General features: G+C 42.0%; 1 protein-coding gene across 1 annotated transcript in view; it reads right to left on the reverse strand.

Moving 5' to 3' along the window:
- The window catches only part of JAKMIP2 (janus kinase and microtubule interacting protein 2), a 111,232-nt gene that overhangs the window by 26,987 nt on the left and 71,679 nt on the right, over positions 1 to 12,566 (reverse strand). Inside the window, exons 6-10 of the mRNA XM_066591266.1 lie at positions 10,153 to 10,251; positions 8,414 to 8,560; positions 8,153 to 8,293; positions 1,395 to 1,451; positions 456 to 575 (exon numbers count right to left, since the gene is read on the reverse strand). Coding sequence (XP_066447363.1) covers positions 456 to 575; positions 1,395 to 1,451; positions 8,153 to 8,293; positions 8,414 to 8,560; positions 10,153 to 10,251 — 564 coding nt within the window. The remainder of the gene's footprint in view (positions 1 to 455; positions 576 to 1,394; positions 1,452 to 8,152; positions 8,294 to 8,413; positions 8,561 to 10,152; positions 10,252 to 12,566) is intronic.

The raw sequence follows: 12,566 nt of genomic DNA on the forward strand, positions 1-12,566 counted from the left end.
TATTACTGTCCATAGATATATTCATCCATATGAACACAGGCCGATGCCAAAATGGTCTTTTGTGAATCATATGCAGGAAAGCAGCTGTTAGCCAGGATCAGGTAATGCTTGCACAGCTTATTATATTGTCAGATCCACATCAGATTTTTGCATTGTGGAGCTGATACTGAATCTGCAGCAAAAATCCAAGTTCAGCCATAGATTTGCATGGGGGGCACACAGACTTAGCCCACATCAATTATTTTTTCAGTGATGCAGATTTCAGTATCCGTGCATGGAAAGATCTCTACCATAAAACTACAGAGCAGATCTCCATAGCATTCAACACACCATGTGCACGGGGTCTTGGAATAAATTGAGTTAGGGTATGCTGCTAACAAAACATGTCCATGTCAAAGCTCTAATAAGAACATTGTAAGAATGTATCTCCGTGTTCACAATGAAATATTGCTTACATCATCCAAGTCATCATCCGGTGTGGCTGGCGTCCTGTCTGTTCGATACGAAGCTACTGAGGAGGTTTCAGAATCCATGGAGTCATCATCATATCCAAATACAGTGTCCACCAGGTGTCTCTGTAGCAGATATGGAAATATACATAGCTGAGACGGAAAGGTTGCACTCCTTGCAAGGGCATACTGTAACATTATGTGGGTCCAATGGTTAAAACCTACTGTTAGTAGTAGATATCTCAACTCATAATTGCGCTGTGTGCTTCAGTACAAGAGATGCTCTTTGTAGTGGCTGTATGCTCCAACTAAATGAAGGGAGCGTCCTTTGTGATATTAATATTCCCTTATAGGACTGGGGTCTCCTGATGGTGCAACCCTTTCCAATCCAATTTTGGATTCAGAGTTTCCTAAAAGGCTTTCACTTTTTGCTGTTATGCAACGGTGCCATCTGCTGGCTAAAGCCAGTGTGTGTGCGCCAGAGAGGCTCCGACAAAGGAATGGCTGGCAATAGATGGTAAGAATACCCTGTTGGACATCTTCTGACATTGTAGCTGTACAAGCTTTAATCAGAAAGTAGGAAGACGTCAGACAGTGGATTGGAAAGGGTTAATCTCCATCGTTTTTCCCACACTCTGAGTTTACAAAGGGGCCCACATTCTTCTGTCAATTGCCAATAACCTCCCACTATTCCATGCTCTGTTTACTAGGACTCAACTGAGTATACTATATATAAAGACTATAGTACCCCCTTACGTTCTCCTTCTTTTTATGTACACAGAGGGGTATCAGATGGATGTTGAAAGAAGAATGGTGAGGGCCAAAAGGCCCTAACCATTTAACTACATGGGATGCATATCTTCCAAAGGTCAGACCACACTAGTAGTTATGTTTTTCATTACAATTTCATATATATATTTCATTAGAGATTGTCATAGAGCTTACCTTTATAGGCTTAGAACTTCTTTTATGTTTCTTTCGTCTAATCAGTTTTTCCCGATCCTGGAAAAGTAGTAGTTTTTAGAAACACAGATTTCATTTTTGATCCTAAGTCATTCTGATTTTAGCAGTCCAGTAGGCGCTCCCACTCAGGACGATGGCAAGCTCTATATACATACTCTGTCAATCATGGGTAGGACCGCCCATTGGACTAAGATCAGAATGAAATGAATGAAATACAAGTTATGCTGAATGTTTTCCGTCAACACTATATATCAATCCGCTCCGCTCCTCCTGCTTTATAACATGAGACATGAAGACCAGACAGGATATAGAATGTGACAGGTTACCTTTAAATGTTATATGAAATATAAAAATAAGAAAAACTAACTAAAACAAATTCAGGCATACTAAATGTAAATACTCTACAAATAAATCCCACTCATCATATGTTACAGCGAGAAAACAAAGTGCTGCTGTAAAAAAAGTTTTTATTGTTTTGTTTAAATCTTATTTTACAAGAACTGATATGGTGCGGGCCAAAATGAGAAACTCAAAGTATACAGCTTAATCAATATATAGGCTCCACACAGTATAGACAGTATATGGATATGAGCATCCACAGAGGAAGTACAAGAGGAACTACTGCATTTATTGTCTTCCCTCACTAGCTTTGATATACCTAATGATTATTCATGCAGTAATTCCGTCAAATAGAATTTGCAGCAGAAATCCAAGGTTGAGCCCCAAAGTTCAGCCACAGATTTGCATGGAGATCAAACTTGGCCCTGCATCAATTACTTTTTCAGTGATACAGATTTCAGAATCCGAGCATGGAAAAAGAAGACTGGTTATCTACAAGTATGACTATGCCGTTGGCCAACTGACATTTCAATGAAGTGTTAATGCTCAGTATATCTAAGGCTGGTGTCAGGCAAGAGTATTCTGGACGCATTTATGCATCAGTAATATGGATGTGTTTCCCGGACGGACCGTGGGTATCCTGACCCAAGCTACAAGTATCATAGATTTTTCTGATGTTCTGAGTTCGGATCAGGAGATTCGCAGTCAGGCTATGACATTCGTATGTATTATGGATGTATACATTTGGTGGGAATATGCTCGTCTGTTATCAGCCTTATACAGTGAATCATTTATGACAAAATAGAACCTGCCTTAAATTTTTACATAGCAAACGTATATGATTGAATTTAACTTTCGAACCTAACTAGTAATATACAGGATGTTATATAGATGTGAACAACAGGACACTATATAAATAACCCACTGTGCAGTGATACCAGCCACTTAATAATGTGATGTCTTTTCATCTTCTAAATACATTTTCAGCCTTTTTTGGTCCCTAAATTATATGATATCTCCTGAGACTTGGGACACCTGCTCACAATTGATACTGCAGAGTCTGAGGAGCCGGCCCTCAGCCTAGGAGACAGTGGGGTAGAGTTTGGGCCTTGTCACGGGGCTCTACTGTCTTCCACCCTGAGGTTAGCACGGGACCCGTCCAAGTAACCGAGGGCAGGCCTTTCACTGGGGCTAACCCAATCTGTGGTTCACCTTAAGTCTCTGTCATTCGTGATGCCATCGTTCCGTCCTCTGCTGTAAATCCATGAGATGACAATCAAGAGTCCACACACACAGAGTTAACGTTTCAGAGCAAAACCGGGAACAGTCGGTAGAGCTCGTGTTTACTTGAAGTTTAAATTACAGTCCAAGAAACAAATTACATCCACCATCAGGACACTGGTGCAGGCAAACTAGTGGTGTGACAAGGAGGCTCTCTTGGGTACACACAAGGCAATCGCTCAGCCTCTTCCATCCTTGCCCGCACAGAACCAAAGGTCTTTGTGTAGCTCGCTTGCAGAACTCCACTCCTCTCTCTAGCAAGGCCAGAACAGATGACCACCAACAACACTTGCACATACCTCGCAATCACAAATATATTACATGGTCACATGACACACAGCAAGATACATTTTCCAGACATGACCTAGACATTAACCCATTCAGTGCTGTAGAGGTGCAATACACATCAAATTCACTCACATAGAAGACAATGACAATACATGGATATAAGACCAATGCATGCATACTTATGAAGGGGCCCTGTTACTCTGGGCCTCTAAAATATCTCCACACAGCAAGGTGTTTGTATTATTGGAGTATACCTAATGATGTGGTATTCTGTCAGGGCTTCTGCTTTCATGCCAGCACTGTTACCACTTACAACCCAGCCATATAGGAGTCATCCCTACATGCCAATCTCAAGACTTAAAGGGGTTCTTTCACTAAAAAAGAAAAATTCTATACTTGCCTATTCCTCCCCCATCAGTCTACTTACCAGATCTTCACCTCCCTTATCTTCTCCTGTCTCCTGCAGTCTGGGGTGTCACATCACCTCCAATTGCCTGATTCTGCTCCTTCCTGTGAGGTTACTACATTAGGTTGGCAGTCTGCCAATGTACATTACATCACAGCTCACAGGCCAGCAGGGGGACTGCCTATCTTCTTCAGAGATTGCTCATGTGAGCTGTCTCTGAAATAGATTACAATTCCTTCCTAGGCAGTGAAGCTACAGCACAGGGACCTGACCTTCACTGACGCAGCAGGAAGGAGTTTGTGATAAAGCAGCCTTCATAACAAGCCGGGCCCAGCCTGCAGTGAGCTGACCAGGGGCACTGGAGAAGCTCAACCAGGAGAAGATGTGATAAGGAGACAGACAGGGCAGGAATAGGTAAGTTTAGATAATTTTTTTTTTTAATGACAAAACCCCTTTAATAAATGGAGAAGGTTAGGGAAAGACTTGGCAACCTACCCTATAAAAACTTTGCCTTGGAAACTCTATGAAAGAGCCCTTAAATAATTTAAATATGGTTTCTGGTGGCAGGCCCCCCTAGGCCAACGGATTCTCTAAATGCGACTGCGGAAGAGCAAACTCTGAGTACGTGTAGTCAGGGTTTTCCTCATGACGCAATTTGGAGAAAGCCTGCAGGAAGCCCAGGTGCTGATGCACCTCATGATGAAAGGAAAGGACTGCACTGTACCAAAACGCTCATACTAGAAACATGGAATGTGCATGGCATGAGTCTAGGGAAATTGGACATTGTGAAATGCAAAATGACAAGACTTAACAATGATATTCTTGTAATTAGCAAATTGCACTGAATGGGTAATGGATATATTAAGTCCGATGACTTCACATTGCACTATGCCGGACATGAGGAAATCAAGAGGAATGGAGTAGCCCTTGTTACGAACAAGTGACCTGAAGCATTAACAAAGGCACCTCATTAAGAAAATTTGACACCTCTAAAATCCCTCTATCATACACTATTGAGGTAGCAAATAGATTCAACTGCTTGCCACATCAGAAAAGCATCCAGACAAACTACGACACTGAAACAACCAGTAAGCACCTCACCTATAAGAAGCAGGAAAAACAATGCTATTGGTTGTCCGAGCAAACCCTCAGAATAGTCGATAAAAGAAGAGCAGCAAAGGCGGCCGGCAACATAGACAAAGGCTGAAAACTAAATGCTGATTTTCAGTGAGCGGCAAGGAAAGATAAGGAAAAGGACGGGAATGAGCGTTGCAAACAACTAGAAGCAGCAGCCATGAAATTCTCACAGGTCAATATGGCCCGAAAACCTTTCATGGCACGCAATGGCACAATCAAAGGCAAAAATGGGAAGGAACTGAATGACCAACTGAGTATTAAAGGCAGGGGGAGGGAAGACACATAGGAACTTTATGTCTGCAACCATGTACTTGGAACATTGCGTGAGGTGGAGCCTGTGTATATTGGGCCCTCCATTATGGAGTCAGAAGTGACTATGGCAATGAAACAACTAGCCAAAAATAAAGCACCAGGCATAGATAACATACCGGCAGAGGTATTGCTGCCAGTACCAGTGAAAACCATCACCACACTGTGCCAGGCAGTATGGGCATCCACACAATGGCCACAGGACTGAAAAAGATCTATCTTCATCCCTCTACCAAAGAAAGGTGACTCCCAGAATTGCTCCAACTACCGAACAATAGCCCTCATTCCTCATGCAAGCAAGATCCTTCTCAAAACCATACAGGAAAGACTGAGATCAGTAATCTAAGCGGCACTCTCTGATGCGCAGGCAGGATTCCAGCGAGGACGCGGCACCCGTAACCATATTGCAAACCTGCGGTGGAAAATGCTTGAGAATATCGACATGCGCGTCATCAACTACATCAAGGTCTTTGACTGCGTCAACCATGACAAGCTGTGGCACGCCCTACAAGAGCTGGGTGTATCTAGCTAAACTGATAAAATCTCTTCATACCAATCAGGAAGCCACCGTGGGATCACAGAATGGGGTCACAGATTGGTTTGGAATTGGCAACAGCATCCGACTCGGCTGCATCCTCTCACCCCTCTTGTTTAACCTATATACGGAAGTGATCATGGGGAAAATAGACTTGGACGAATTGGAAACAGGGATGAAAATAGATGGCAGAACATCAACTATCTCCGTTACGCAGATGACACAACTCTGCTTGCAGAAACAGAAGCTGGTCTGAAGCAGCTTATATGGAAGATTAAAACTGTAAGGGAAAAAATGGGCCTCCACCTGAATTTAAGCAAGATAAAAATTATGACGACTGCAAAAAATGGCTAAATTCAAATCAGAATTGACAACAAGGCCGTAGAATGCGTGCGAGACTTCATCTTTCTTGGTTCAAAATTTGACCAGGCTGGAGAATCTATGTCAGAGATAAAACAGAGGATAGCATTGGGGCGATATTGTGACCCGATATATCACTGGAGGCTAAAATGTCCGGTCACAGACTCACATATTTTGGCCATGTAATGCGAGCAGAAAAATCTGTAATGTTTGGACAGATCAGTGGCAAAAGAAGACCCAGGCGCGAAAGGACACGATGGCTGATACTGTCAGTGCTGATACTGGCATGGATATCATACAGCTGAAAGAAGCCGTCCAAAACCAAAAAACATGGAGGGAGCTTGCCTTTAGGGTCGCCAAGAGCAGTGAATGACTAACAATAATAATAAATCTACCATGATCCAGGGTCAATTAGGGGAATGTTACTTATTCCTTGTAAACAGTCCTCTATGTGATTGTAGCATCGTAGTACTTTTTAATGTAACTGCTTGCATTGCTTTGCTTTATGTGTTTTGTAATAAAATTGTCATTCTGGTATATGTATATTTATTACTGGTGCTGACATTGCATACATCACACACCATCTGGCTTCTGTTAGTTATATGTGTTGTATAGCATGTGTGGCATGGTCCGATACTTATCAACAGGGGTGCAAGCCTTTCTTGATATGATGCTAATATTATACAATATGTAGCTACGCCATACAGTGGTTAGTAGGCTGATATTATCTATAGGTGTATTTGTCATAATAAAGACGAATAAGATTATATCTGCTGATAGAGTAATATCTATAGGTTCACTTTGAGAAAGGGTACTTTTACACGGGCCGATAGTCGTCTAAGTAATTGCTTAAACGGATGTGATTCATTACATTCTCTGATTCTCTTCTTTATCTCTTCTATGTCCTCTCTCTACCTAAAACTAAACCTCTCTAAAACTGACCTGCTGGTGTTTCCACCCTCTACTAACCGACCTGCTCCTGACATCTCCATCTCAGTGTGTGGTGCCACCATAACTCCTAGACAACATGCCCGCTGCCTTGGGGTCATATTCGACTCCGATCTCTCATTTACCCCCTACATCTAATCTCTTGCCCGAACATGTCAGCTGTACCTCAAGAACATCGCAAGAATCCGCACTATTCTCACTGTGGACACGTTAAAAACGCTTACTGTTGCCCTCATCCACTCCCGGCTCGATTATTGCAACTCGTTGCTGATCGGCCTCCCCTGCACCAGACTCTACCCTCTCCAATCTGTTCTAAATGCGGCAGACAGGCTCATCTTTCTGTCCAGCCGCTACTCGGACGCCTCTACCCTGTGCCAGTCACTGCACTGGCTGCCGGGTAAATACAGAATTCATTTTAAACTCGCTACCTTCATCCACAAAGCCCTCCACAGCGCAGCGCCCCCCTATATCGCCTCCCTCATCTCAATCCATCAACCAGCCCGGGCTCTCCGCTCTGCTAACAAAACCAGACTGAGCGCCCCTTTAATTCGAACTTCTCATTCCCGCCTCCAAGACTTCTCCAGAGCAGCACCGGTCCTCTGGAACGCACTACCAAAGGCTACCCGAGCAATCCAGGACTTGCAGAACTTCAGGCGTGCTCTAAAAACGCACCTCTTCAGGGAGGCATACCGCATTCCCTAAACAAACCCCTCTGTACTCCGCCTGATAACATGCTCCCTGACCTACTGACTGCAATCCCTGCTAGCCATCATAAACCGCTCCTGCAGTCACACTGTATCTGCCGTCACATGGCTAAATGTCTGACCATTGTCTGTGTATAACATCGCTCACTCTCCACCTCCCCATACAGTGCACATCTCCAGCCCCTGTACCTTCTTTATCACCCCACTATTCGTAGTATGTAAGCTTGTTGGAGCAGGACCCGCACCCCTATTGTTTCCATCAACTGATTACTATGTAACCGTGGTTCTGTAATGTTTGTACTTTTGTCTTTCTGTATCCCCCCTGTCTATGTAAGGGCTGCGGAATATGTTGGCGCTATACAAATAAAATTTATTATTATTATTATTTATCTCTACAGTTAATGTGAGATCTGTACAATTAGGTTCTACTTACCCTTGTTAAATCATCAATGATGTTCTGTTGTTCTACTACTTGTAACTTCAAGAACTCAACCTCTTGCTCCTCTCCCGCTTGATCAAGATCATTGAGCGATCTTAACTTCTTCAGTGGTGGGTGAGATATGATTTTCTCCCGCTGGGTATGAAAGTGTTTTTTAAACAGGATAAAAAACAGTTTAATAGGGCACGTCGACTGGGGAATGTTCTGTGGCATGTGAACATGGTCTAACTTAATAATACACTATGTAATGCATACCATTTCTGCATTCTCCTTAGAAAGAGCTTTCAACTTTTCTTCCATGCGTTGCAAAGATTGCATTAATTCATCATTTCTTCTAGAGAGGCACTTGTTCTTTTCCAGGAGAGGTTTGCATTGTTTTTCTGCTTCTCGGACTCTCCGTAGCTGAAAACACCAAATTCGTATATTATTTTTTAGTTTTCCCATGCATTTTAGATAATGGTAGGTCATTCAGTTGACAGCTGCACAACTGTACAAAAGTTTTAGGCAGGTGTGAAAAAAATGCTGTAACAAGAAGTCATCTTATTGGCTCCAAATTTATCCTCCAGCAGGACAACCACCCCAAACACACAGCCAATGTCATTAGGAGCTATCTTCACCATAAAGAAGAACATGGAGTCCTGGAAGTGATGATATGGCCCCACTGAGCCCTGATCTCAATATCATTGAGTCTATGTGGGATTACATGAAGAGACAGAAGGATTTGAGCAAGCCGACATCCACAGAAGATCTTTGGTGAGTTCTCCAAGAAGTTTGTAACAACCTCCCTGCGGAGTTGCTTCAAAAACCTTGTGGAAGTGTAGCTAGAAGAACTGATGGATTCACTTTGCATTTTATTAATTGAGAAAAACAAACTATTAACACTTCTATTTTTGAAAGTATTCTTACTTTGTAACATTTTTTCTACACCTGCCTACAACTTTTGCACAGTACTGTATGCCACCTAACACCCTATACATGTGCACCCTTAACTCAGGTGAGCATGGCTGTGTTGTGAATGTAGAGTGAGGAGGAACCACTGGCAGCGTTGCATCTCCGGAGAGTAAAAGGATTAGGCAGTTGAAATTCAGCTGCCTGATCTTTATCGCCCCTGATATCTGCCATCAAGGCGAGTCAGGACACTGCTTACATATTAGATGATTGGCTGGACTAGACTAAATGTGTATGGCCTCTTTCTGTCATAGCAATAATATATTAGACATAAATCTGAGCCCAAAGCTGATTATAAAACAGGGGCCCTGAAGCATTACATGTCATTTAAGTACTGCCATTCTGTTATGTAGTAGAAGCCTATTGGAGGCACTCAGATATTAGTTGCAACTCCAACTTTTTCCCTTCTATTGTTATACCCATGGCATTATAATTTACCTCTGGGTGCTATGTCTCAGCCTGTACCTCATCACTGTCAACTACTATACACTGCATTCATGAGAATGTGATCTGAGGAGATTGGACATGGGAGAGAATTAAGAAGTCTCTATCTTGAGTTCAAGGAGACAAAACCGATGAAGCGAACTTTTTGTAAGCCATATTCAGTCTATTGGGAGATGATTGTGACTCAATTGTATTTTAATTGGGCCCTCCATTTGACCGTAGGACAAGAACGTTCCTTTATATCTCTTGGTCCTGGTAGATGGCAGTATTATTCAATAAGCAAGTCCTGTAGTGTTTATTGACTTCCGAGTGCTAACTCTTGCCCAATTTAATCTGTCACCAACCTTATCGACAGCATAATATACTTATAGTTTAAGGAACAGGAGGGCAAACCTAGAGCTGTGTTGGCTGGACTCTCTAGTCCCCGCAGTCTACAACCAGAAAGAACCCTACCATCATACAGGGAGAGGAATGAGTGCAAAAGGAACCTCAACCATAATGAGAGTCTCAGGACACAAGTATATTATATTGAGAGTATCTTCACATCTATCAAAATGGTTAATTCACCAATAAATAAACCATAACACAGGGAGAAACATTACCAGCTCATTTCTCTCATCCACAAGCAATGTATTTCTATCCTCCAGTTTACGGATTGTAGCATTTAACTCCGCCATTCTTTTTTGATTCCTTCGCAAGTCCTACAAATAGACCATTTCATTAGCATATTACTCATTTTTATATTTTTATTTACTTCACCAGTGTGCAATATATATATATATGTATATAAAATCCACCAGACGTTTGGAAACACCTCATGTTTCGAATAGCAAATGACTAGTGAGAATCACCTATGAGAAGTCTTCTAAGAATGGAAATGTATTTCAATAGAAAAAGATGATCCATCACATACTGGTAGTATGCAACACTGTTAGGCAATGGGTAACTATTTCCAAAATTTGAAGTTATTTCCACATTCCAAGATTCAGTTGGAAGATTGAGCTATTTTTGTTTTGTTTTTTTAGTTCATTTACATCCCAAAACATCAATATTTATGGCTGTTGTTCCTAATTTTACATTTTTATGAGGTGTTTCCAAACCTCTGCATGGTACTTGCTTTACATTATTTGATCTATCACCAGTGTCATAGAATATACTCTTATACATTGTAACATTACAAATGTGTTAAGGGTTAAACTGTCTTTTATAATCAAAAATTGTATTTATATTTAAATCTCCTACTGTTTATCCTAAGTCTGTTCGTTCAAAGGGTTGTAACTAGAGATGAGCGAGCGTACTCGCTAAGGCAAACTACTTGAGCGAGTAGTGCCTTATGCGAGTACCTGCCCGCTCGTCTCAAAAGATTCGGATGCTGGCGGGGGAGAGCGGTGAGTTGCGGGAGTGAGCAGGGGGTAGCGGGGGGGGGGGGGGAGAGAGTGAGAGAGAGATCTCCCCCCCCCCCCCGTTCCTCCCCGCTCTCCCCCGCCGCTCCCCGCCCCCTGCCGGCACCCAAATCTTTTGAGACAAGCGGGCAGTTACTCGCATAAGGCACCACTCGCTCGAGTAGTTTGCCTTTTCGAGTACGCTTGCTCATCTCTAGTAACTCCAGTTTCATCAGGTTTTATCCAGAATCTTGGTGTTAAAATAACAGCAAAGGCTTAACTACTGTAGAACCAAAGCATCAGAGCTACAGATGTTTGAAGTGGGACTGAATTTATATTTGTCACTTCAGTCTGTCTGCACAGCAAAGGGGGTCAGGCAGTGAGGGATGAGCAGGTAACAGAGAATGGTCAGTGATTCTCTTGTCTGTCCCCCTGTCTCAGGGGAGGGGTAATATGCACTTCTTCAAGTTACCACTCCCCCTTCCTATTAATCAGAGAGCATATTTGCTCTCTGATTGTCACATATGGGGGTCTTTTTTCCCTGCAAATTAGTGAGACCATGAACACTTGCTCATCTAATCACTTTTCTACATCGTTTAACTCCACAGATACTGCAGTCATTGCTGACAGTCATCTAAGTGGTATTAAAGAAAAATGTAAAAAAAAAGATTTTTCTCTTACACTCCTTTAAATAAATATTTAAAAAATACTAAACAAAAACTACACATAATTGATATCGACACATTTATTTTTATCTAGCACAATAAATTTTATCTGAAAAAAGCTTTGAAAAAATGCCAAAGTAGTCTTTTTCTGTTCATCTCACTTCCTCAAAATAGGAAAAAGTCTCATTTCACACCAACTCCCTTTAGGCTCTCCATCTCTCTGTTCTGATTTTGGAGCAGAGAGATGGAATTCATACAGAATGAAACAGTTCAGTTTCTCACTACTGATGTCAATAAGGTTTTTAAAAATGAAAAGCAAGCAGAAAACTTTTCATTTGATGCCATTCTGTTAGGTTTCCTTATTTTCTGATTCAAAAGCATTTTATTGTCAGGAAGCGGACAATGCATAAAATACAAAAACCTAGGCAAAATTACAGCATATAAATGGTTCACATACAAAACAGAGGGCAGAATGTGAATAAACCATACAGACATTTAAGATTTCAGTTTGTAAAATGGGAACAAATAGCATTACAGTCTGCGCTTATAATACACTGCAGTACTTCAGTATTGCAGTGTATTACACATGTCTATTAGAGCCTGCCTCTTTAAGAGCCTAATGTAGATGCCAGAACTGGATGCCATTGTTACGCCTCCAGGCAGCATAACAACCCACTGGCACACCATGATCAGGTCACAAGGAGCCCAGTTATTGTGTAAACCACTTAAATGTTGCAGTCACCATTGACATCTACGTGGCATCTAAGGGCTTATACGTCCAGGATCCAAGCTAATTTTGATCCCGGCTATTAAAGCAGAAACCTGGCCGTCATCAGACAGCTGAGTTGCTGCTATACCCTGTACAGGACACCCATGTCAGGTTTCCAATGCAATGGTGAAAAAAGTACATCAAAAGAAAGCCTGTCAGTAATCACGATAAACATTTGTATTGGCAGTCACTAATGGGTT

This window comes from Eleutherodactylus coqui, chromosome 2, assembly GCF_035609145.1.
Source record: "Eleutherodactylus coqui strain aEleCoq1 chromosome 2, aEleCoq1.hap1, whole genome shotgun sequence".
In the NCBI taxonomy this organism is placed as follows: domain Eukaryota; kingdom Metazoa; phylum Chordata; class Amphibia; order Anura; family Eleutherodactylidae; genus Eleutherodactylus; species Eleutherodactylus coqui.